Source organism: Carassius carassius, chromosome 37, assembly GCF_963082965.1.
Source record: "Carassius carassius chromosome 37, fCarCar2.1, whole genome shotgun sequence".
NCBI classification, from domain to species: domain Eukaryota; kingdom Metazoa; phylum Chordata; class Actinopteri; order Cypriniformes; family Cyprinidae; genus Carassius; species Carassius carassius.
Genome location: NC_081791.1, coordinates 27,498,067 through 27,524,874, shown reverse-complemented (window position 1 = coordinate 27,524,874; position 26,808 = coordinate 27,498,067). Strand labels below are relative to the sequence as shown.

General features: G+C 32.8%; 2 protein-coding genes across 7 annotated transcripts in view; one reads left to right on the top strand and one right to left on the bottom strand.

The window, feature by feature from the left end:
* LOC132118561 (cyclin-dependent kinase-like 5) overlaps positions 1–3,906 on the bottom strand; it is a 61,435-nt gene extending 57,529 nt beyond the window's left edge. For 3 of the 5 annotated variants that reach the window (XM_059528491.1, XM_059528495.1, XM_059528494.1), the window contains exon 1: positions 3,776–3,906. The gene's annotated coding sequence lies outside the window, so the exon portion shown is untranslated. Of the gene's footprint in view, positions 1–3,771 lie in introns of all 5 variants that reach the window. The other 2 variants (XM_059528492.1, XM_059528493.1) reach the window with 2 other exon arrangements.
* A 2,859-nt stretch (positions 3,907–6,765) lies between these two features.
* LOC132118560 (polycomb protein SCMH1-like) overlaps positions 6,766–26,808 on the top strand; it is a 33,375-nt gene continuing 13,332 nt past the window's right edge. Inside the window, exons 1-9 of one of the 2 annotated variants that reach the window (XM_059528489.1) lie at positions 6,766–6,835; positions 13,809–13,871; positions 15,565–15,633; positions 15,710–15,786; positions 17,057–17,291; positions 17,913–18,001; positions 18,087–18,330; positions 24,983–25,287; positions 25,399–25,525. In XM_059528489.1, coding sequence (XP_059384472.1) covers positions 13,841–13,871; positions 15,565–15,633; positions 15,710–15,786; positions 17,057–17,291; positions 17,913–18,001; positions 18,087–18,330; positions 24,983–25,287; positions 25,399–25,525 — 1,177 coding nt within the window. In that variant the 5' untranslated portion in view covers positions 6,766–6,835; positions 13,809–13,840. The remainder of the gene's footprint in view (positions 6,836–13,808; positions 13,872–15,564; positions 15,634–15,709; positions 15,787–17,056; positions 17,292–17,912; positions 18,002–18,086; positions 18,331–24,982; positions 25,288–25,398; positions 25,526–26,808) is intronic. The other variant, XM_059528490.1, reaches the window with a different exon arrangement.

The window sequence follows — 26,808 nt, the reverse complement described above, 5'->3', positions numbered from 1 at the left end:
TTACAGTGATATGATTAATATTAGGGGTGTGAATCTTCACTGGATTCACGATTCGATAACGATTATCATTTCAACGATATCATGATGCATCATGATTATATCAAATTTATTTTGTGCATTTTAACTACTTAAATAATTTTGTAAAGTAAATATAGCTTTGAAACACACAAGCACATATAAAGTAATAAAGGGGGGAAAAGACAATTACAAGTGATAAACAAAAACACTTTCAGTATCTGAGAGTTTACAGACAATCATAGTTATGGGGTTTTCTCTTGTAATCAGCATTATTGCTGTTTGATTATTACAGAGGAGATCTTTTTTTATTTTTTCGTCATGTTGGTTATACTATTTTGTCAGAGCATTACAGCCAAACTAATTTCTCTATTATCTAGACAAAGCTTTTTACGTTATAACAAAATATATATAGGCCAAAGTGGCCATTTATCATTATTTTATCTTTGTTATTAAAAAACAAGAAAAAAATATACACGTTACAAATACACATAACAGGAGAAAACCTGAATCTCAGTTTTTTTGTTTTACTGAAGAAACATTAAGTTAAGGTTAATATGAATATTATCCATTTAATAAAGTATATTCAATAAGTTCTCAAGGACTGATTTATTTATTTTTACAGCCAAAATTGGTTCAAGAAATGTATTTGTGTGTTCATGACCCTTGATGAATCTCTCCGAGAGACGATGCCGCGGCTGAGAGGTCATCCCGTCTCAGACAAATATACAATAAAATGCCAACGCAGCCTGATTTTGACTTGCGTATTAGCTCTGAACTCGGACTAATTCAATCAAACCTCTATGAAAAGAGCTAAAAATACAGCCGTCAGCCTATAAATGTCAGAAATAGCAGACCAGCAAACGCTCCAGCTGAAGAAAATAAGGCCGCTTCTGCAACACAGACGCTTTCGGCTGTGAATCTGCCACAGATTTGGATAAGAATCTAGAGGTCTATGAGCGGACATCGAAACAGGGTTCAAAGGAGATCTGAGTGAGACGTTTGGACATCCAGCCGCATGTTACTGCGTCAAATGCTGGAAGCGAACCTGACTGGACGGCACCTGCTGACACGTGTCTAAACCCACCGTGTGTTTCAGGCTTCAGACGCACAGAATGAGGACACGGAAGGAGGACGAGGGGAAAAACAGCTATAAACGGCCTTCTGAAATCCTCTGCATTTCTGCTCGTTTGTCCTGAAAAGACGATGCATTGTCCAACTGACACTGAATTTCTTTATTTCTGTGAATGTGTGTTTGTCTTCTCATATCAGACTTTATCTTAATTACTAACTATACTAAAATCATTTCATCATTTCGGTAACTGATATAATGAGTTTCAAAAAGGTTTACTAAAACGTTCCCCACATCTGCCATTGTTTAGTCAAACAGATAGCCACGCCCCAAGCTCATGCGATTGGTCAAGTCAATCAGGCCATCCGAGGTGTAGATGGGCTTCTTTCTTCATCAGATTTGGAGAAATGTAGCTCACCAATGGATGCTCTGCATTGAATGGGTGCCGTCAGAATGAGAGTCCAAACTGTGAATAAAAACATCACAAATAATCCACATCACTCCAGTCCATCAGTGAACATCCGGAGAAGACAAAAGCTGAAACAAATCCAGCATTAAAACTTTTTTAACTAGGAGCTGTTTTGGCTTGATTTCTCTCCTGATTCAGACCAGATCACTTTTTCACTGAAGGAAGCAACATTATGGATAATGGACTCATATTTTAGCCGTAAACAATGGTTTAAAGTTAAAAATGTCGTAATGATGGTTTAGTTTCTTACAAACACTCTGATTTTGGCTTTACACAACATTAACTGATGGACTGGAGTGATGTGTGGATAATTATTGGGATGTTTTTATCAGCGCTCATTCTGATGGCACCCATTCACAACCATTGGTGAGCAAGTGATGCAATGCAGCATTTCTCCAAATCTGATGAAGAAACAATTTCATCTACATCTTGGATGACCTGAAAGTGAGGACATTTTCAGTACATTTTATTTTTGAGTGAACTATCCCTTTAAGATAGCATACAAGTATTTAGCATCCAAATAAAATGACACACTTCATTCAGATAAGAGGTTGCTTTGAGGGAAAACCCTGCAGCGTAATGCACCAGTAAGAGACAATAACAGGATTCTTCTCTAAGAGCTGAAGATAATCAATGACTTCCGTCCACTTCAACACAAGCACAGCCCAGACTGGGTCTTAATGACCTCCAAAACTGAACTGTAAAAGCTGTAAAACATGACCAACCTCAGACAACTTCATCAGAGGCAAAACAGCCATTCACTTGTCAGAATCAGAGGAACGAGAGTCATTAAATAGCAACGTTATGATGTTTACCCATTAGAAGTTACGTTTATTAAAATCCCTATCATGCATGAGAAAAACAAACAAATACTGTAAAACTTTCATTTTTATTTTGTCAGGGTCATGCCTTCCCTGATAATGCAACCCAATCTTCCCAAGATCTTTCTAAGATCGTCAAGCTTTACTGTTTGAAAGATGCTTTTCATCTACAAATTAAAAATAAACAACACACAAAACACCAGTCTGGCAACATAGCTAAATAAATAAATAATGCAATTTTACAGTAAAAAAGGCAGCTGTGGCTAAAAACACAGCTTAAAAATACAGTAGCAATATTTTAAATTTTACGATTTTAACTTAAATGTACAGTTTTGCAAATATATATCTCATTAACTGATAAAACGTTAATATACCAAAGTACTAAAAACATGTTTTGTAACAACTACAGTTATTAAAAACCAAAAAGAAACAAATGTAAAAACACAAGAAGAAACATGATTATGAAGAAACAAAACGATTTAAACGAAAAAGCACCAAATGTGTCACACATGGGATTCTGGGAATGTCGATGTACTATTTTCCTTTTTCTTTTCCAAAAACTGTACATTTAACAGTATTTTACTGTAAAACTACATTAAATATCTGGATATAGTTTTACAGCATATTAAGTAAATTAATATAGCAGGTAAATTAATGTTAACAGATTTTTACCGCAGCATCTTTACAGTCCAAGTTAAAATTACAATAAACTTTTACAGTTAAATTGACACCATTTAGATTTCAAAACTACTGTAAATGTGTTATTGTTATGCGTCAGAGAAACGAAATTTGTCTTTGAACATCTGTTTTTACATTTCTATGGCATCACTGTTGATGTTTTGATATATTTACAGTACAAAATATCTTCATCGAACATTATGTTTACATGATATCCCAATGAATATTGAAGAAAAATCGATCATCTTGATCCACACAATGTATTGTTGGCTATTTCTACATATATGCCTCTGCTCTCGTGGTCCATATGTTCACTGGACATTGTTAGTAAACAAATACAATTGTCCTGTGAGAGTGTTTTAAGCACCATTAATTGCAGAATTACCCTGCAACAATCCCTGATCAGTGTTAGAGTAAGTAATGCGACAGCAGATTTAGACTGAGCTGATGCCTCTAACTGTTCATTTATGACTAAATATGACAGACTCAGTCACGCACATGAACGCATCTCGGTGTCTGCGTGCGTTTCTGTGCTTTGGCGTCGCAGCAAAGCGGATCCGCGCTGCGTGGGAGTCACACGCACATAGAAACACGGAGCTCAAGCGCCCTGACACACTGTAATTATAACACACGAATACCACAACACCGCAGTATAACAGCGTGTCGGAGCGCTGCGGACAAATCACGCACGCGTCAGAAATGAGCCGAATACTCACTCACGCGCCCCGGTGTTCTGGACGCGTTCAATCACGCACATCCCCAAACAAACGCGCCGATGTGTGTCTCCGGCTCTCCGCGCACCGCGACAGCAGCAACAGTTCTCAGACTGGCGTCATTGGAACCGAATCCAGTGATTGACGTTATGGCAGACACGCCCCTTTGTGGGATATAACCCAATCAGAAGACCGGTAGCTCGATATGGGCGTGGCACACAGTAACATAAGAGAAACACTGTAACATGACACATTTATAATATAATATATATATATATATATATATATATATATATATATATATATATATATATATATATATATATATATATATATATATATATATATATATAATGCGAAATTATTATTAATTATTTTCCAAATTTCAGTGAATTTGTAAACTGAAATATATGTATGAACATATTTAAAATTACATCAATAACAAGTAATACCATAACATTTTATTGCAATTCATATATTTGTAATATTAGAAGTCTCTTCAGTGCTGAATTTATTTGATCAAAAATACAGTAACAGTTGCAATATCATGAAATATTATTAGCCTACAGTTTTAAATAACTGTTTTATATTTTAATATATTTTAAAATATAATTAATCTATGAATAATTAATGAACTTTTTTTGGGGGGGGGGGGGGGGGGTCTCTCCAAGGCTGCATTTATTTGAATAAAAACAGAGTAAAACCTGTAATACTGTGAAATATAATTAAAATTTAAAATAACTATTTTCTATGAAAAATACTTCGAAATAGAATTAATTTGTGTGATAGTAATCTTTTTGTATTCTATTTTCTTTTCATTTATTATGCAATTATAAAAAAGACCTCTAACGCTAGATTGCTCTATTCTTTTTCTATTCTACCTGTTTTCTTTTTATTTATTATATTATTTAAAAGCCCATGCTACGTGTACTGTGTTAAGCATTGAGACTTGTTATAGCACTTATATATCATTGCTATTTTGTTGTTTTTGATTTCTTCTGTTGTCCTCATTTGTAAGTCGTTTTGGATAAAAGCGTCTGCTAAATGAATAAATGTAAATGTAAAGTTTGGTTCAGAATAATCATTTCATTTTTAATATTTTTATGTTTTCGAGAAAAAAGAAATCTCACCAAGGCTGCATTTATTTGATCAAAAACACAATAAAAATAGTAAGATTTTGAAATTTTATGTGAATATATGTTCAAATTGCAATTTTACTGCCACTGAATTTTCAACATCATTAGCCTACTTAAATCATTGTAAAATGCTGATTTGCTGCTTAAGAAACTATAATAGTAATATATAGTATGACACTGACAAAACGCTGAATTTAGTTAGGCCTAATGAATTCACTTTACCTGTTCATGTATTTGTATCATGTATCAAATCACTCCCACCACCTGGTGGACAAATGAAGAAGAGCGATTATTGAGATGTCAGACTATGGATAGATGGAAATATGGATGGATAGAAAAAATACTTTATAAAAAATAAAAAAACTTTTTGCAACAACAACAACAAAAATGGTGACATAATGTACACACAGTAATAAAATAAAATATCACATTTTAGTGATAATAGATAATAAATCTAGACTTGGATTATGGATTAGATGAATTTAAATCAATGTGAAGGTCAAGATGATTATTTGCTTTTGAATAATGGCAATCGGCATCTTGACCTTCACAGCCCCAGTGTCTCTTAAAGCCAACAAGTAGATTATTGTTTCTAAGTTTTTTACATCACATCCACCCGATGAAGCCCGGAGATGTAGCTTGTGTATTACATTACATTTATTCACTTAGCTGATGCTTTTATCCAAAGCGACTTATAATTGCTATATATGTCAGAGGTTGCAAGCCTCTGGAGCAACTAGGGGTTAAGTGTCTTGCTCAGGGACACATTGGGGTCTCACAGTGGATTCGAACCCGGGTCTCTCACACCACAGGCATGTGTCTTATCCACTGCGCCAACACCACTGTGCTAACACCTCACCTTCTAATGTCAAAGAGATACACCCACAGCACAGCTATAAAAACTCACCACTAGACAGCCGGTCAGCTACCTACATGTGAGGAACAACAGAGGCCAAACACAGGCAATGCTGAGGAAAACACACATGAAATCATAATGACATGCATGGTAGACAAACAAATTAATTGCATGAATACTGTAAAGTCTAGGACACAAAGAACACAAATGTATGTTTTGTTGTTGTTGTTGTTGTTTGTTTTGCTTTGTTTTTACTTTTTTTTTTTTACTGTGTTATATGTAGCCTATATTAGAATATTTTTTTGTGATTTCTGTGCCCCAAATAAAAATTCCAACGTCATTGTGCGTTTGTAACACCAAACTAACAAGAAACGTTCTACTATTGTTCTGAACGTTCTCTCAAAACCATGAACGCACGTGACATTAATAGAACGTTCGTTCAGAGTGATCTGGTATTCAACAGCATTCTCACAACGTCAGCACAAAAACATTTATACATCATTTATGCAACGTTTTATTTCTGAAACGTTTTAGTTCGATTAGATTTATCTAGAACGCTATTATTTGTCCAAATAACGTTCAAAAGGTAAGCTATTTTAATGTTTACAAAATCATAAAATGTAATGTTCCCTTAACGATTGAAAAAAAAAGAAAATAAATAAGTGTTCATAACGGTTTAACTCGGCACACGTAAATGGGAAGAAAAGCAAAACGTCCTTAAGAACATATTTTGTTAGCAGTCTAGTTACAAACTACACTGGCGCATGTATCAAAACAATAAAAACATCTTCTAGATATCTACAAATTGCGTGCATTTACTGGTTATAATCAAATAATTAATTGCTAATTAAATAATTATAACAAGTTTCATGTATACCGTGTTTTCGATTCTATTCATTTTAATAAATAGAGTACTCTGTTTTCTCGATGTAGAATAACAAACGTGTGCGTCTGAGCGAAAAGCAGCACGCGACACTGCTGTGCGTCTGCGCATGCGCAGTTCTGGACCCAAACATGGCGACGGAGAGCTGCGAAAAGTGCTGAATTCTGTCTACATTTCGACAAAATCGCGAAGGTTGGTCGACATTTCTCCACTTGTTTTATTTTCTTCCGCGCGTTATGATACTATTCGTTATATCAGATGGCAACGGAGAGCTTTTTTAAAGACTAGATATGATAATTTCGGCGTTTATTGTGCCTGATGTTCAACACTTTCTGTGCTGCTGGCGATTATTCACGTAATTCATTATTCATTATTCATGTTGTTATTTCTGAAGTGTCCGTGGATCCTGACGAAGCTGGTCAAATAACGCGCAGATATGTTGTTTTTCGTCGTTATTGATCATATTGTTGATGATGTGTCTGATGTCGTCATCGCTGATGACGTCTGCTTAATATCAGCTGTCAATCTCAGGCGTTTGTAAACACACTCATGTTTAACTTACCTTGTCAATCTCAGATGCCTCGGTCTTGATTTATTTATTTATTTATTTATTTATTTATTTGCGTTGTTACATCAGTATTATCCGTTTATTACCGCTTTCACAGTAAAAAAAATAAATAAAATTTAAAAATCATAACATTTACAATGTTTACGCTAAAATAAAATTCTTAAAAGAACCACAGTTTTACCATGTATTTTGTTAGACTTAAGTAACTTACCATGGTAAAAATACCATGTTTTTTTCCCGACATGTATCATGCTATTATTTGAACATTATTAGAAACTCAATCTAAACACCTTGAAAAATGTATATAGTAATTATTAAATACTAGATTATGGATCAGATTAGCATAGTATCTATTACCATCTCTGTACCATAATACGAGCCAAAGGATCAAATGAAAAAAATATAAAAAATACATTAATTAGTCATTTTTATGTATTTATGATATTCTGCCTTAACAGCTGCTATCTATAATAGTTTTTCTTTCTTCAAGTGTATTCAATTGATTATTTACAATTATACATTACACCTTTTAATAACTATATTATAATAAAATATGATTTGCACTATATGTATGAATAAATATATGCAATATATGTAAAAAAAAATCTATAAACTTTTAATTATAATACATTTCATGTGTATTTAAGTATATAATTTGTTTCAATAATAATTAATAATATTTATTGACTATTATTTTTAGATGTGTTTATTTTAAATGTCTTAATTCTTGTTTATATATATATATATATATATATATATATATATATATATATATATATATATAATATTATTATTTTTTTTTTTTTTTTTTTTTTAATCCATACCAACCATAAGGGATCACATATTTGTTTACATGTTTGATAACTGTAATACTTTGTTGGGAATAAAATGATATAAGTGAATATGGGATCTTTTTTATTTTATTAAATGTAATTTTATTTTTTTTATAAATGTAGAAGCTGTGAGCTGTTCAGCATGATAAATGAGTGTGTGCAGGTGTGTGTTTGTGATGTGAATCAGGTGGAGGTTGCTGTGTTTAGTCTGGAGTGTGTCTGTGTTGGAGAACAGAGAGAGAGAGGAGAGCTGTATGATGCAAACCACTTGAAATCAAACTTACAAATGAAAGCAGTCCTGAGCATGCGCATGTTTGTTGTTATAAATGATGAAAAGGGAGAGAAACACACACAAACTCCGCCCACCACACCCAGTCACGCCACTAAGCCCCGCCCACCTGTCAATCAGTGAATCAGACTTGAGCAAACAAAGCTTTTCTGAGAATGAATGATTGTGGATGTCATCAGTCGGGTGAATACATTAATATAATTGTGTTTGTGGGCGGATTTATTTCGGGAATGTGACGCCTCTGGGAATGTTGGGATCAGAGGGATTCCTGATGGAGCAGGGTTTTCTCTGGGAATCTCAGTGGGAATTATGGGATATGTTGTTATGATAAAAACGCTTTGTAGGTGAGTCAGAAGAGATGTTCATTTATAAAACAGTAATAGTAATTTTTAATGTTAATTACTTTCTATTTGATAAATTCAATATAATAATGAATAACAATTTACTTTATATTTAATATTTAATAAACATTTTCTAATATAAAAAAAATTAATTCAAACAATTGATCAACTGATTTTAAATATTTGATGGCAAAAGTCATTAATTAGTTTTTTTAAGTAAGATTTATTAGTAAAAACTTATTTGCATAAAATGAATCTAAGTTTTTGTATAATTTGTTCATTAATATCTTATTACAGTAATTGTGATATTAAATTCAGTTTTATCTAACTTTTGGCCATTTTTGGTAACCATGAATGTTAAATATATATGAATAAATGAACAATGACTGAAATAGTATTTCTTGTAAAACATCGACAAAAAAAATTATTCAGTGAATACATTTTTTAAGGAACCGTTAAAGTTTTGAGAGTGAGAGTGTGAGTGTGTGTGTTTCTGAGAGTGTGTGTGTGTGTGTTTCTGAGAGTGTGTGTGTGTGTTTCTGAGAGTGTGTGTGTGTGTGTGTGTGTTTCTAAGATTGTGTGTGTGTGTGTGTGTGTGTGTGTGTGTGTTTCTGAGAGTGTGTGTGTGTGTTTCTGAGTGTGTGTGTGTGTGTGTGTGTGTTTCTGAGTGTGTGTGTGTGTGTGTGTGTGTGTGTTTCTGAGTGTGTGTGTGTGTGTGTGTGTGTGTGTGTGTGTGTTTGTTTCTGAGAGTGTGTGTGTGTGTGTTTCTGAGAGTGTGTGTGTGTGTGTGTTTCTGAGAGTGTGTGTGTGTGTTTGTTTCTGAGAGTGTGTGTGTGTGTGTTTCTGAGTGTGTGTGTGTGTGTTTCTGAGAGTGTGTGTGTGTGTGTGTGTGTTTGTTTCTGAGAGTGTGTGTGTGTGTGTTTCTGAGTGTGTGTGTGTGTGTTTCTGAGAGTGTGTGTGTGTGTGTTTGTTTCTGAGAGTGTGTGTGTGTGTGTGTGTGTTTCTGAGAGAGACTGTGTGTGTGTGTGTGTTTCTGAGAGAGTGTGTGTGTGTGTGTGTGTGTGTTTCCGAGAGTGTGTGTGTGTGTGTGTGTGTGTTTCTGAGAGTGTGTGTGTGTGTGTGTTTCTGAGTGTGTGTGTGTGTGTGTGTTTCTGAGTGTGTGTGTGTGTGTGTGTTTCTGAGAGTGTGTGTGTGTGTTTCTGAGTGTGTGTGTGTGTGTTTCTGAGTGTGTGTGTGTGTGTGTGTGTTTCTGAGAGTGTGTGTGTGTGTTTCTGAGTGTGAGTGTGAGTGTGAGTGTGTGTGTGTGTGTGTGTGTGTGTGTGTAATGGAATAAGTGAGTCATTTGCCTAATGATTTGCATTGAATAATGTGTTTTTTTAGCGCTGCATGCGTCGATTCCTCTCTCAGGTTTACTCTCTGATGAAGAGAAAACCATAAATCTACAATAACATTATTAGACGTGTCTGAGAATCAGGGCCTGTATTAATCAAGTGCTGTTTTAGTCTAAAGTGCTGAGAATTCATGAAATTTACTCCTACTTTCAAGCTTAAGTATTAAAGCAAGTTATCAAGTTTCTTAAAGCTAAAAATATTTTTTTATCAAAAGAAGGATATGATAAATGAAGCCTGTTTCAGGTTAGGTTAAGCATATGTGAAAATGCTACAATGGAAAATAATTTAAACTTGGTACTGCTACCATGGTGTTTACTTATTTGTAAAATAATAAAATAAAAATAGTTTTTTTTTTCTTTTGAATTGATGAGGTGAAAATTGCATTTAATGAGATTCATGCATATTTAGTTTATAATTTTGGTGAATGATTCTTTTATGAATTTTAAGGATGTTCTGATTGTATTCATTTATATAATAATTATTTATATAATTTCTGTAATTATAGCTGAAATATGGGCAGATTCAGAAATGGTTCACAGGCATCATTGGGTCAAGAGTCTGTGGGGAAACGACTCGTTAGCAGGAGGATCAATTAGCAATGACCTCTGACCCTGCACACATCATTAGAGCTGCTGTTGTTTTAATTAGTGAAGTGACATTCAGCCAAGTATGGTGACCCATACTCAGAATTTGTGCTCTGCATTTAACCCATCCGAAATGCACACACACAAAGCAGTGAACACACACACACACACACACACACTGTGAGCACACACCCGGAGCAGTGTTCATTTATGCTGCGGCGCCCGGGGAGCAGTTGGGGGTTCGATGCCTTGCTCAAGGGCACCTAAGTCGTGGTATTGAAGGTGGAGAGAGAACTGTACATGCACTCCCCCCACCCACAATTCCTGCCGGCCCAGGACTCGAACTCACAACCTTTCGATTGGGAGTCTGACTCTCTAACCATTAGGCCACGACTTCCCACAAATTAAGGATCTTTTGATCTCACAGACGATCAAATCCAAACAAAAACTGACCATAACATACAGTTTAAATTAAATAAAGATTACCGGAGTATGTTTTACATGAAAATATTATTTTAGGATTTTTAATTGAATGCAATACTTGCAATTTCTTTACAATCATTTGTAAAATTAACTAACAATTTTTTCCCCCTACATCAGCATATTTCTATTAAATATGCAGTAAAAAATATATATATAAAATGTATATATAAAAGTATTTGACAACAGATTTTATAACCTTTTTCCCAAAATTTTTTATCTTATTTATGAAACATGAGCAGTGCTAGTGTGTGTAATTTGATAAATAATAATTTGCATAAAATAATTTTTACAGTAGTTGTACATTAAGTTAAAGTTAAACTGTTGGAAAGTATTTACATAACCATTTTACATTAAAATATTTTTGTTAATATTTAGAATTATATTTATTTTATATTTCCTGTTTTAATTTTGTTGTATGTTTTCTAAAGAAATCTAAGTATATATCGTTTTTATTTACTTTTTAGTACTTTAACTGAAATGAAATGAGAAATGTTTATTTTTTTTAATTATTATTGTTATTGATAATATAGTTTTAATAGTTTTTACTGATATTTAGAATTTTTTATTGTGTGTTTTTATTAGTTTTTTTTTTTATAAGTTTTTAAGTTTTGGTGTATTTTTTTAATTAATTTATTTTAATTTCAGATTGTTACCAAGGTAACATTTCTCATGTTTATTTAGTTTAAATTAAAATACTAAAATAACTAAAATGTTACCTTGGTTACAATCTGAAATTAAAATAAATTATTTATCTAATTTAATGTTTATTTTATTTCAAGTAATGCAAATATTTTCTACAGTTTTAGTTAATTAAAAGTTAAACTAAACAAAGATGAGAAATGTTGGTTTGGCAACTATCTGAAATAAAATAAGTTTACTTTTTATATTTAATTAATTTTTCTATTTATTTGAAGTTATAAAAATATGTTCTGCTATTTTTAGTTATTTTAATTATTTTGGCAATTTAGTGAAATTAATTAAGATGTGTGTGTGTGTGTGTGTGTGTGTGTGTGTGTGTGTGTATTTATTTATTTATTTATTTATAGTGTGCGCAACAATTAACCACAAATAATCTCATCCAAAAGAAACGTTTCTGTTTATATAATATACGTGTGTGTACTGTGTATATTTATTATGTATACATGTAATTTTTTCAAAAATATATACTGTATGTGTGTGTCTTTATATATATTTTTAGTTGATTTTGATTGCTTCCAGTGTCCTCGCTTTGGATAAAAGCGTCTTCTAAATGACTAAATGTAAATGTAAAGTAATGAATAGTTTTGGTTTTATTTATCAATAAATGCCCTGTTCTGAGAGAGAAAGGAGTGCTTTAGCACAGAAACACTGACATTATTCTGTGAATGTGAAAGCTGAGAAGGAGACATCAGCAGACGGATGGAGGAGAGTCAGAGTGAAAGAGAGCGACTGAACAACTGAAGGTCACTGGAGACGCGAGAGGAATGAACTCTTTAATTGCTTGACATAAATAACCAACTCATTTCTTCAACCTATAATTGTCTGCCGGCGTGTGGAATCAATTACTGATCTAATAAGACTCGTCTCTTGTTGTCACGTTCATGTCAGAAGCGCTCAGTGGCAGAGTTTGCTCATTAGATGCTCTTCGTTTCTTGGCTGTAAGAAGGAAGTGTGTGTTTCTGTGGGCGGCTGAACAGAAGTGTGTGTGCTTGTGTGTTTTGGGAAGTTTCCATCCCTCAGCAGAGAGTGTGTTTTCTGTTTCATGTCTCGTAAGAGAGAGATCCGTGTCCTGTGCCATGAAGTGCTTCAGGATGTTTGTGTTTTAACTGTAATATATATATATATATTACTGAAAATGCAAGATGAGGATCTCTAATCTTTTATAAGAATCCCAAACATGGCATTTCTACTGAGATGAAGCTTTTTGACAAAAACTTTATTTACACACTTAAAAAATTAATCTTTAAAATTGTGTTTTTCTTCCTCAGGGATCAGTGACTGTACATTTTGTGATAAACTGTGTAAATGTTATTATTTTTATTTATACATTTTTTGGTGTTTTCATAAGATTTCATCCACATTGTTTAAAAAGAAGCATTATATATAAAAAAAAATTGATATAAAATATATATAAATATCAAATTGTATATTATATTAAAATGCAGCAAAAATAAATACATTCTATTTTATTTAAATTATTTTTTTAATTAATCACAATTTAAAAGATTTGTTTTGTGTTTTAATGGAAATAATTTACTGATTCGATGCTAAGTTATATATATAATATAAAATATATAAATATATACACACAAACACAAATGTGTAAGGTAATTTGGTGCTATTAATTATTTTAAAACAAATACAATAATAAAGAATATTATTAATAAAACAAATCTAATTAATTTGTATTACCTTTATGTATTTCTGTATTTATTTTTATTCATTTATTTGTTTTTTTACTTTCAAATTTTTGCAGGTTTGGTTCTCCATAACCATGACCCATTTGTGAATTAAAGTATAATCAAGAATTATCTAATTATTGGAGCAGTTCGAGCATAAAAGCTATGCATGTTTTCATAAATTCTGCTACAATGTTAAATGCATCTCACTTAAGAGACATATTTTGAATTATAAACATGCCTGATGAACTAGAGATGTCCACTTGACAGATCTGCATGATCTCTGTGTGTCTCACAGATCGACTGCTCGGGACGTTCATACAGCAGCCGATGCTAAACATGGTCCGAACCGCACTGAAAGGTAAAAAAAAACATCCAGAGAGTAACTTACAGATTTCACTTTCAGTGTTGGGGAGTGTTACTTTTAAAAGTAATGCATTACAATATTGCGTTACTCCTTAAAAAGTAACTAATAACGTTACTTAGTTACTTTTTATGGAAAGTAATGCGTTAAGTTACTTTTGAGTTTTTAAATCTGGGCAGGGCTTGCTTCCTTTTCACAACAAAAGTGAAATAAATATGACTCGGGCTTAAAAAAACAGTACAGTAGAGGGCGCAGCTCTAACAAATTGCATAGAGAATATAAGACAGGAGAAAAAAGTTCAACACTTCAGCAATGACAAAAATGAAACAAATGTGTATTTTTGCTTAGTTTGGTTGAATTGGATCATCAAAGGTCAGCAGCAAAGACACATAAATAAAATGTGGTTAAATACATAATAATATTAAATAATGTCTTATTTAACACATTTAATTATTGCAGGTTTGCGTCATATTTAGCGTTGGTATTGTTCAAATTTTATAGATTCCAATGTGGTTAAAAAATGATATCAAACATATTTATTCTGTGTCTCATTATTGCAAAACATTTAGTTGCAGCTGAAAACAATACACAAAAATCAGTAGGCCACATAAAAACTAAGAGCTGCAAAATCACGTGTAATTTATGAATGATTCAATGACTCACTCAAAATGTACTTGTTGGACGAATAAGCATTTGTGACCGAATCTCTTGAATGGTTCAAGACATTTTAACAGCCCCTTTTCGCCACCTACTGTTGTAACAAAGTAATCGATAAATTGTAATTTTATCGGAATCTAAGTTTAAATTTTACAACAAGTATCCGATTCCTGAACTTAAGTATACGATTCCTGAACTTAAGTGTCCGATTCCTGAACTTACGTATCCGATTCCTGAACTTAAGTGTCCGATTCCTGAACTTAAGTATCCGATTCCTGGACTTAAGTATCCGATTCCTGAACTTAAGTATCCGATTCCTGAACTTAAGTATACGATTCCTGAACTTAAGTATACGATTCCTGAACTTAAGTGTCCTGAACTTAAGTGTCCGATTACTGAACTTTAGTGTCTGATTACTGAACTTAAATATCCGATTCCTGAACTTAAGTTTCCGATTACTGAACTTAAGTATACGATTCCTGAACTCAAGTATTTGATTCCTGAACTTAAGTGTCCTTAACTTAAGTATCCGATTCCTGAACTTAAGTATCCGATTACTGAACTTAAGTATCCGATTCCTGAACTTAAGTGTCCGATTCCTGAACTTAAGTATCCGATTCCTGAACTTAAGTATCCGATCCCTGAACTTAAGTGTCCAATTCCAGAGCTTAAGTGTCCTGAACTTAAGTATCTGATTCTAGAATTGGAATCAATTTTCGATTCCCAACCTTAGTCACATTCTGATTTTGCTTTTTAATTTTTATTCACTTTGAGGAATACTGAATCTGTTTTTAAAAAAATTAAAAAGCAATGCATTACTTTACTAGTTACTTAAAAACGTAGTTACATAGCTTGAGTTGCTTGTAATGTGTTCCCCCTGATACTGTTAACTTCACCCAGAAGTGATAATGCATTCATCATTTACAAACCTCTACGACTTTCTTTCTTCAGCTGAACATTGTGATTAGAAATGCTATACATGAGATTCAAGCCTTGACTTTTCCGTACTTCAAAATTCATTTCTCTTTTGCAGATCAAAAAGACAGTAAGAAGGATAAAGTGGGCCGGAGCATGTCTCTCACAGGTCCTGGACCAGTCAAAGGTAAAGACTCTGAACTTTAAGTGCTGTATGCGATCGTCGTGAGTTTGTGAAGCATCGGTGTGTTTCTCTGCTGCAGTGACGGAGTCATTCTCATGGGAGGAGTATTTGAAAGAAACCTCGTCTGATCCTGCTCCTCCCGGCTGCTTCAGACAGGTGAGGCGTCTCGGGGAGGGATGATGGTTCGGCCGTCTTTAAAGAGCATTTCAAGTTATTTTAAATAAAATAAAAATAAAAACACTTTAACCCTGTATTCTTGTGGCTCAAGTGCAAGAGCATTGTGTTAGCAGCGCATGGTTGTGGGTTCGATTGCCAGGGAACACATGTTAGGCTGAATGCACTGTGAGTCAAGTGTCTGCTAAATGCATAAATTTAATTTTAATTTAACCCTTTCCTCCATATTCTCACTATATCAGACTATATGAGCCATAAAAGCCTGATGGATCAAATATGACACACACAAAAAACACACATGCAAACTTCAGCTTTTTTACACTAGCAGTCAGAAGTTTCTGAAAATAATGATTTTTTTTTTAATAATTATTTTTAATGAAATAACTTTACTATTTTAAATAACTGCTTTCTATTTTAATATTTTTTATGTCATTTATTCCTCTATTTTCAGCATCATTCCTTCAGTATTCTGTGTCACATGATCCTTCAGAAATCATTCTTATATGATGATTTGCTGCTCAATAAAGATTTATTATTATTATTATTATTATCAATATTTAAAATAGTTAAGTGCATTTTTTTAAGGATTCTTTGATGAATAGAAAGATTCAAAGATCAGCATTTATCTGAAATAAAAAGCTTCTGTAACGTTATAAACACTTTAACTTAGAGTCAGTATATATATATATATATATATATATATATTTATATTATTTTTATATATAAATAAATAATTTATTTGTTATTCATTATTTTATTTAGCAAGGATGCTTTACATTGATCAAAAGTGATAATAAATACTTACAGTACAAACGATTCATATTTCAGATAAATACTGTTCTTCTAAACTTTCTGTTCATCAAAGAAACATGAAAAAATTCTACTCAGCTGTTTTCAACATAATATTAATAAATATCTCTTGAGCAGCAAATCAGCATCTTAGAATGATTTCTGAAGATCATGTGACACTGAAGACTGGAGGAATGATGCTGAAAATACAGCTTTTTGATCACAGGAATAAATTACGTAATAAAATATATTCATATAGAAATCAGTTATTTTAAATAGTAAAAATATCTATCATTTTTACTGCTCTTGCTGTATTTTTTAATCAAATAAATGCAGGCTCGGTGAGCAGAAGAGTCTTACTGTTCAAAATCTTTTGACTCGTAGTGTATATTTTTCAGATAATTCAAATGCAAACCTATCAAAATAATTAATAGTATGTTAATACGGAGTGTTTGGTCTCCAGTCTCGGATTCCTCCCTCCAACGAGTTCAAGGTGGGGATGAAGCTGGAGGCCCGGGACCCACGTAACTCCACCTCCACCTGCATCGCCACGGTGATGGGCTTGATGGGCGCAAGGCTCCGCCTCCGTCTGGACGGCAGCGACAGCACCAACGACTTCTGGCGATTGGTCGACTCCGCCCACATCCAGCCAATCGGAACCTGCGAGAAAAACGGAGACATGCTGCAGCCGCCGCTGGGTACGAGTGATGTCATTTCCTCTCAACAGCTAATCTTAGAAGAATGAATCATCTAATGCTGAGTCAGTGTTTTATATGAGTTGCACAAACAAGTGGACAAATATAGCAGCTGCGTGTTATTTCCATAAGGCTGTTTTTCAGAGCGATCGGCCGTCTTCATTTTTAGCTTAATTTTCCAAAGGTCTGTATTACTTTAGTATCATTATAACACTAGCGTAGTCTTTATGTTTTTTGTTTTCAGTTTCATTTTAGATTTGCTGTTTCCATTTCTTCTTTTAGAGTATGTTTATTTAGTTTTTATTCATGTTTATGTCAGTTTTAGTTCTGGTTAAACTGAACGATGAAGAGAAACTTTGCCATTGCAACCGACTGAAATAAAACAAGTGTAGGCTTTTTTACGTTTTATTTCAATTAACGTAAATTATATCCTCTTCTTTAATGTTGCCTTTCTTCAGCTTCCGGTTTTATTAGTATTTATTTATATTTATTTTAATGCTATTTAATTTTTTTTTTTTTCTAATTTTGCTTCCTGTTTTGCCGTCTTCCACTTTGGAGATGAATGTGATCACACTGGAGCAGAATAACTGATAATAACTGCGTCTCTCTTCCTCATGTCCTCAGGATTCAGGATGAACGCCTCGTCGTGGCCCATGTTTCTCCTGAGGACCCTTAATGGAGCAGAAATAGCACCTGCCACGGCATTTAAAAAGGTTCTGGACCTCCTCAGAGAGAGTGTCACATCATGCAATCACATTAAAAGGTTTTGCTGACACTGACGCTCTGTGCTTCGTTCAGGAGCCGCTGCGGCCGCCTCAGAACGGCTTCAAGCCCGGCATGAAGCTGGAGGCCGTGGACAAGAAGAACCCGTACCTGATCTGTCCAGCCACCATTGGCAAGGTGAAGGGGGAAGAGGTGTTTGTGATGTTTGACGGCTGGAGGGGGGCGTTCGATTACTGGTGCCACTATGACTCCAGGGACATCTTCCCCGTGGGCTGGTGCTCGGTCACCAAACACAGCCTGCAGCCGCCCGGAAACAGCAGTGAGTGACTTCAGAAACTCTCTTAGAGGGTCGCATTGGATGTATTTGAGGTCTGAGATGAGGAAACGGTGAAGAGAGAGTGAGATTGCTGTCTAATCAGCCAATATTGACTTTAATAGCATGCATAGCACTTTATCTTTTATAACATGGGATTTTGATCAAATATATTCATTCTTGATTTTTATAAAATGTTGCAAAAAGATGCTTTTTTTTTTTTTATAACAGTTGGACATATAAGGTAAAAATACCTATATATATATATAAAAAAAAAAACTTAAGGTAACTACAAATGAGCATGTAAAGTAAATATCTTTAATAGAAATCTGGTGTGGAGCATGCCTCAGATTCACGCAATGTTGTCAGCTTTTTTCCTCTTACATGTTTGCATCTCTGAGTTTTGGTCTGGGAAGGTTGTAGGTTAAAATCCCACCAAAACCATAAAAAAAAAACATTTAAATAAATGTATAAAAATTTAAATCAACTGAAAATGAAAATAAACACTACATATTAAATAAAAAAATTAAGTAAATAATTAAATTACATTAAATAAAATAGAAAACCCCAAAATTGATGTACAAAATTAACTAAAGCTAAAACTGAAATAAAGTTAATACTATTTAATAATAAAAATGACAAAAACACAGAGCAAAATTACCAAAACTTTAACTAAAAATAAATAAATAAATACTCATTTAGAATGTTAGTAAAAACTGTGATAGTATCATAATTATAACATAGCACTGGACTGAACCTGGTGAAAAGTCAATTTAGATAAAGCTTAATGGATTTTTAATTTGGTTAAGTAAACTTATTTTATTTCAGCTAATTGTAATTGCAACATTTGTCATTCCCTCAAAACTAAAACTCAATTAAAAAAATATAGATAGATAGATAGATAGATAGATAGATAGATAGATAGATAGATAGATAGATAGATAGATAGATAGATAGATCAAAAAAAAAGTTGAAGAACTAAAACGAGTGAAACTACAACTGAAATAATATATAAATGAAAAAATATAAATGAAAGCCAAATGGAAGTGTAAAAATAACAAAAGCACAAAACTGAAATTCTATTTTGAAAAAGGTAACTCAAAATATTATAATTACTGTGATATCATATAAATTACCTCTGGTTCCTGTGCTTTTCTGTATTCTGTTAAAAAGGAAGAAAGTATCGAGGTGTAAACTGCTTGTGTGAGCAGCAGGGAGCGCTACAGCTCTCTGAAACACCACAGTTTACCCAGAAACACCCTCAGGATCACATGATCCTCTGAGATGAGAACACTTTCCTTCAGTCTGTTTCTCAGAGAGGTTTTAAAGCATCTTCCTTTGCCGTTTCAACCTTTAAAACTTAATGCAATCATAATTTGGTCTATTCTATGGTATGTTTCCATCGGCCTAAACTCTATATAAAATAGAAATATATTGATTGAAACAAAACGAAAAATGAGTGATTATTTCATGAGAAATAAAAGAATAAGTATTTAATGTGATAGCTTCCGTGTTATTTAGAGCTATAATACTTAATACGATTTTAAATTAGTTGTGTTTTTATATGTTCCGTTTTTATTTTTAATTTAGTTTAAGTTTTAGTAATTTTGTTTTATGCTTTTGTCATTTGTATTAATGTTATTTTGTTATTTGTTTTAGTAATTTTAGTACTTCAACATTCAGTCAGCTTCAAAGCTATTTTAACATTTGTTAACTATTTTAGTATTAGTTAGGATTTTGAATTGATTCATTAAAAAAAAAAATTATAATCTTTAATTTATATGGTTTACATTTAAGTAAATTTGTTATATGCCTTTATATATATATATATATATATATATATATATATATATATATATATATATATATATATATATATATATATATATATATATAACTTCAACTTTAAAATATTTTTTTTTCAGTTAGTGGCCAATGCAACATTTCTCATTTTCATTTAAGTTGAAGCTTTTCATCTATAGTAATGATAATATGATTAATTATATAATTGCATCTGAGATTGATGCATTTGACTGGGTTTTCGGACTTGCAATCCATATTAAATCTTTTAAATTTCTAATTTCACACTTTTAAATTTTCACACAAAAATATAGGCTGTGATTGGGATTGCCAGTATGCTATCTAGATAGCACCTACAGTATATTGTGTGCAATAAATAATGTCATTTTTGCTACTGAAAGTGAACATTGCACTCTCATACTAACAAGAATGGATCGTGAAAGTAATGAAAACGCTTTATTTGACTGAACAGAATCCAGAAACGTTTTATAATGATCTGTAAAATAAAACACACACTGAAGTCATGTATCAGCTCGGATTTGATCCAGATCTGGTGTTTTGAATGGACTCAGTCTGAGCCATAGATGATGATATACATGTTTCCATTAATGTTCATTCGGCCGCAGCTGGAATTCATTTGGAGTTTGCAGAAAATTTTCCCCAAATTATACAAACCTCCGGATCTCGTGTTGCAGTGTTTGTAATTCCGCACCGCATGTTGTTCTGCGAATTACTGACATTTGTTTAAAGGATTTGTTTTGGATCTGGATAATATGGAATGACCTGCGCTGTTTGTTTTTTTGTAGCCCATCCAAGTAATTATGTGTAAATGAGATAATTAGCGAGCGAGCCGCGCGGGTCAGGAGGGATTCGAGAGTTTGTGTGAAAATAAACAAATCGCACATCTGTGAGAAAAGATGGAGAATAACCAGAGAAATGGGACAGACGGAGAGGAAAGTGGTAAGAGTGTTTACAGTAAAGACCTACGACTAGAAAAAAGCACATCAGACAGACCAAAAACATTAAATTAGGAGTCTCTTCAGTTAGAATTCTAATTAGAAAATAGAAGAAGTCTGCATGAAATGTTTTAATGAGCGTGGGATTATTTTCTGTGCTTTGTGGCATTCGGGTGGGACGTGCCTAATTTATTAAAAAAATAATACTGTCAATAACCAAGGATGCATTAAATTGATCAAAAGTGACAGTGAAGACATATATAGTGTTACAAAAGATTTCTATTTCAAATAAATGCTCTTTGGAATTTTCGATTCATCAAAGAATCCTGCAAAATAAAATGCATCACGATTTCCACAAAAAAAAAAGTTTTTCAACAAGTTTTCTTGGATCACGTGACACTGAAACTGGAGTAATGATGCTGAAAATTCAGGTTTTACCGGAGCAATCAGTTGCATTAACAATGTTTTTTAACCATGTTTTTGTTGTACTGTACTGTAGGGTAGTGGGTCATGTTAAAACTCAAGCCTGTCTGTGTGATCGCTGCCATATGCTTGAGTACAAACATGTCAGATCTCTAGCAATTTTTTTTTCCTCCCGCATGTCCTCTAATTTAGTTACTGGAGTTATTTAGGGTAAACATACACTCGTATCCACAGCCACACACTGACACACTCACTGTGCATTAAAGGACAGTATGTGTTCAGATTTAAGTGTGTGTGTGTGTGTGTGTGTGTGTGTGTGTGTGTTTGGTCACACACTTTCCACGTATATGCTACAATATAAGGCTCCTGTTTATATAACAAATGGAAACCATACTAAATATTATATGAGCTGTTCTGAATATCTTATATTTATTCTAAATGCAAGTATTTTACTTGCAGTTTTTGCAATACTTGTTACTAAAATTTGGGATTTTTAGGTCCTGTTTTCTAGCAATAAATATCAAAGAAACATGCAATAACAGATTCTTTGTATGCATCACATTGTGACAGGTTCATGAAATAATCAGAGGAATGACAATAAGATTATACTGCCACAGTTATCTGCCAAAATAATCTATATAACCATAAGTAAAATTTACAGTAGAACTTTAGTAATCAGACTGTACAACCAAACTCATCAGATTACAAGACCCAGTAATCTAACAATAAACATAACCAAACTACTTAACCAAGAGAAGATAACAATATAATGACATAATATAACCACAACAATCAGACAACATTTCCAACTCAACAATCAGACAATAAGACTGTACAAAATAATTAGACTTTACACAGTAACTGCAGTATTCAGACTATATGACCATAAGTAACCACAATTATCAGACCATACCACCACAATAATCAGACTATATAGCCTCTATGACCAGACTATATAACCGTAAGAAGACTATATATAGTGACTTTAGTAATCAGACTATATGACCACAATAATTAGACTATATATAGCAACTGCAGTAATCAGAATATGTAACCACAATAATCAGATCGTAAATTGATTATAACCACAATAATCAGACTATTTAACCATAAAAAATAGACTATATATAGTCACTTCAGTAATCAGACTATATAACCTCAATAATCAGACCATATAACCGTAAATTGATTATAACCACAATAATCAGACTATTTAACCATAATAAATAGGCTATATATAGTCACTTCAGTAATCAGACTATATAACCTCAATAATCAGACCATATAACCGTAAATTGATTATAACCACAATAATCAGACTATTTAACCATAATAAATAGACTATATATAGTCACTTCAGTAATCAGACTATATAACCTCAATAATCAGACCATATAACCGTAAATTGATTATAACCACAATAATCAGACTATTTAACCATAAAAAATAGACTATATATAGTCACTTCAGTAATCAGACTATAAAACCTCAATAATCAGACCATATAACCGTAAATTGATTATAACCACAATAATCAGACTATTTAACCATAATAAATAGACTATATATAGTCACTTCAGTAATCAGACTATATAACCTCAATAATCAGACCATATAACCGTAAGTAGATAACCACAATAATCGGACTATTCAACCATAAAAAGTAGACTATATATACTAGTAACTTTAGTAATCAGACTATATAACCTCAATAATCAGACTATATAATCAAGATAAGTAGACTATATTTTGTAACTGCAGGAATCAGATTATATAAGCACAATAATAAGACCACATAACTGTAAGTAGACAATATAAACACAGTAATCAGACTTTAACCATAAGTAGACTATAAAATAATTGCAGTAATCAGACTATGTAACAATCACTATGATCAGACTACATAACCACAATAATCAGACTATATAACCATAAGTAGACTATATATAGTTACTCCGGTAATCAAGACTATATAACGATAATAATTAGACTATATATAGCAACTGCAGTTATCAGATTATGTATCCATAATAATCAGACTATATAACCATATAAGTAGATTATATAGTCTTTAGTTACTTCAGCAATCAAGACTATATATGACGATAATAATTAGACTATATAGAGCAACTGCAGTAATCAGATTATGTAACCACAATAATCAGACCATATAACCGTAAATTGATTATAACCACAATAATCAGACTATTTAACCATAAAAAATAGACTATATATAGTCACTTCAGTAATCAGACTATATAACCTCAATAATCAGACCATATAACCGTAAGTAGATAACCACAATAATCGGACTATTTAACCATAAAAAGTAGACTATATATACTAGTAACTTCAGTAATCAGACTATATAACCTCAATAATCAGACTATATAATCAAGATAAGTAGACTATATTTTGTAACTGCAGGAATCAGATTATATAAGCACAATAATAAGACCACATAACTGTAAGTAGACAATATATCCACAGTAATCAGACTTTAACCATAAGTAGACTATAAAATAATTGCAGTAATCAGACTATGTAACAATCACTATGATCAGACTACATAACCACAATAATCAGACAATATAACCATAAGTAGACTATATATAGTTACTCCGGTAATCAAGACTATATAACGATAATAATTAGACTATATATAGCAACTGCAGTTATCAGATTATGTATCCATAATAATCAGACTTTATAACCATATAAGTAGATTATATGCTCTATAGTTACTTCAGCAATCAAGACTATATATGACGATAATAATTAGACTATATATAGCAACTGCAGTAATCAGATTATGTAACCACAATAATCAGACCATATAACCGTAAATTGATTATAACCACAATAATCAGACTATTTAACCATATAAAATAGACTATATATAGTCACTTCAGTAATCAGACTATATAACCTCAATAATCAGACCATATAACCGTAAGTAGATAACCACAATAATCTGACTATTTAACCATAAAAAGTAGACTATATATACTAGTAACTTCAGTAATCAGACTATATTACCACAATAATCAGACCATATAACCGTAAGTAGATAACCACAATAATCTGAATATTTAACCATAAAAAGTAGACTATATATACTAGTAACTTCAGTAATCAGACTATATTACCACAATAATCAGACTATATAACCGTAAATTGATTATAGCCACATTAATCTGACTATTTAACCATGAAAGTAGACTATATATAGAAACCACAGTAATCAGACTATATAACATCAATAATCAGACTATATAATCATAATAAGTAGATTATATTTTGTAACTCCAGGAATCAGATTATATAACAAGAATAATAAGGCCACATAACTGTAAATAGACTATATAACCACAGTAATCAGACTTTAACCATAATAAGTAGACTATATTACAGCTATGATCAGACTTCATAAAAAAACAATTTATTTAAATTTCCATTTATTATTTTCCATTTTGCAGTCGCCGTTTCAAAGCCAGGTCCTACACCTTCCTCCTCCTTGTCCTCTTCCTCTAACCCTAAACCGCCCCGGCGCTCCATGCCGTCTCCTTACCGGCTGCCGACTCCTCTTCCTCAACTCCCCGTGCGGAAGGGCATTAGGGGACGGCGGCCAAAAAGCGAGACCATCGCGCTGCTGAAAGCCCTGGCTGTTTCCACTGCAGCCCAGGAAATAGAAGATCAAGGAGAAGCCATGCCCCAAACTGCGCCCATTTCCCAGCATCCCCTGCGTCCATACAAGAAGAGGGGACCTAAACCGGGCAACAAGGTAGGATTAAAGGACATTTGCATGGATTTTTGAAGGGCTGTCACATTAGATAAGGTTGTGGAGGGTGTCATTTGGTGAAATACTTTAGCAGATTGTGTATTTGTTTCTCAGAGGAAGCCCAGACTCCTCCAGAGTGCCATGTCTATAGCAACTAGCTCAGACTCCAGGGTCACCATGACTCAGATGTCCAGCGAAGGTCTCTCTCCTCTGGGATCCCCCTCATCTGTGGTGTCTACTGGTAATAAAATAAACTTCTTTACAAATATACCTGCTAGTGTGCCACAAAAGAGAGGAAAATCTGACTTCTTGAACACAGTATGACTACATAACCAGAAATGACAGTGTATAACCACAGTAATCAGACTATGTAGCCACAGTGGTCAGCTTGTTTTAACAGAGGTATCTAACACAATAATTTGTTTACGTAACCATAAGAAGACTGTAAAAGTTAAGCAAAAACCACAATTATCAGACCATAGGATCTAATTATCCGACTACATAACCAAATAGAGACAATATACTTAAAGTAAACAGACTGCATAACCAAAATAATCACACAACATATTCACAATGACCAGATTATATTATCTGACTAAATAACCACAATAATCTGACTATATTGAATTTCAGACCATGACAATAATAATCAAACTATATAACCACATTTATCCTATAACCATAATAAGTAGGCTATATACAGCAACTGCAGTAATCAGACTTTGTAACTACAATTATCAGACTATGTCCATAATAATCTGAATATATAGCCACTGTGATAAGACTAGATAACCACAATAATCAGACATTATAACTACAGTAATCAGACAATATAACCACTATTATCAGACTGCATAACCATAATAATTAGAATATATACAGTGACTTCAGTAATCAGACTATATAGCCACTATAATACTAGATTACCACAATAATCAGAAATTATGACTACATTAATCAGATTTTGTAAATACATTTATCAGACTATCGCCTTAATAAACAGACTATATAGCCCCTATGATAATACTAGATTACCACAATAATCAGACAATATAACTACATTAATCAGATTTTGTAAATACATTTATCAGACTATCGCCTTAATAAACAGACTATATAGCCCCTATGATAATACTATATTACCACAATAATCAGACATTATGACTACATTAATCAGATTTTGTAAATACATTTATCAGACCATATTGCCTTAATAAACAGGCTATATAGCCCCTATGATAATACTATATTACCACAATAATCAGACATTATAACTACATTAATCAGATTTTGTAAATACATTTATCAGACTATGGCCTTAATAAACAGACTATATAGCCCCTATGATAATACTATATTACCACAATAATCAGACATTATGACTACATTAATCAGATTTTGTAAATACATTTATCAGACCATATCGCCTTAATAAACAGACTATATAGCCCCTATGATAATACTAGATTACCACAATAATCAGACATTATAACTACATTAATCAGATTTTGTAAATACATTTAT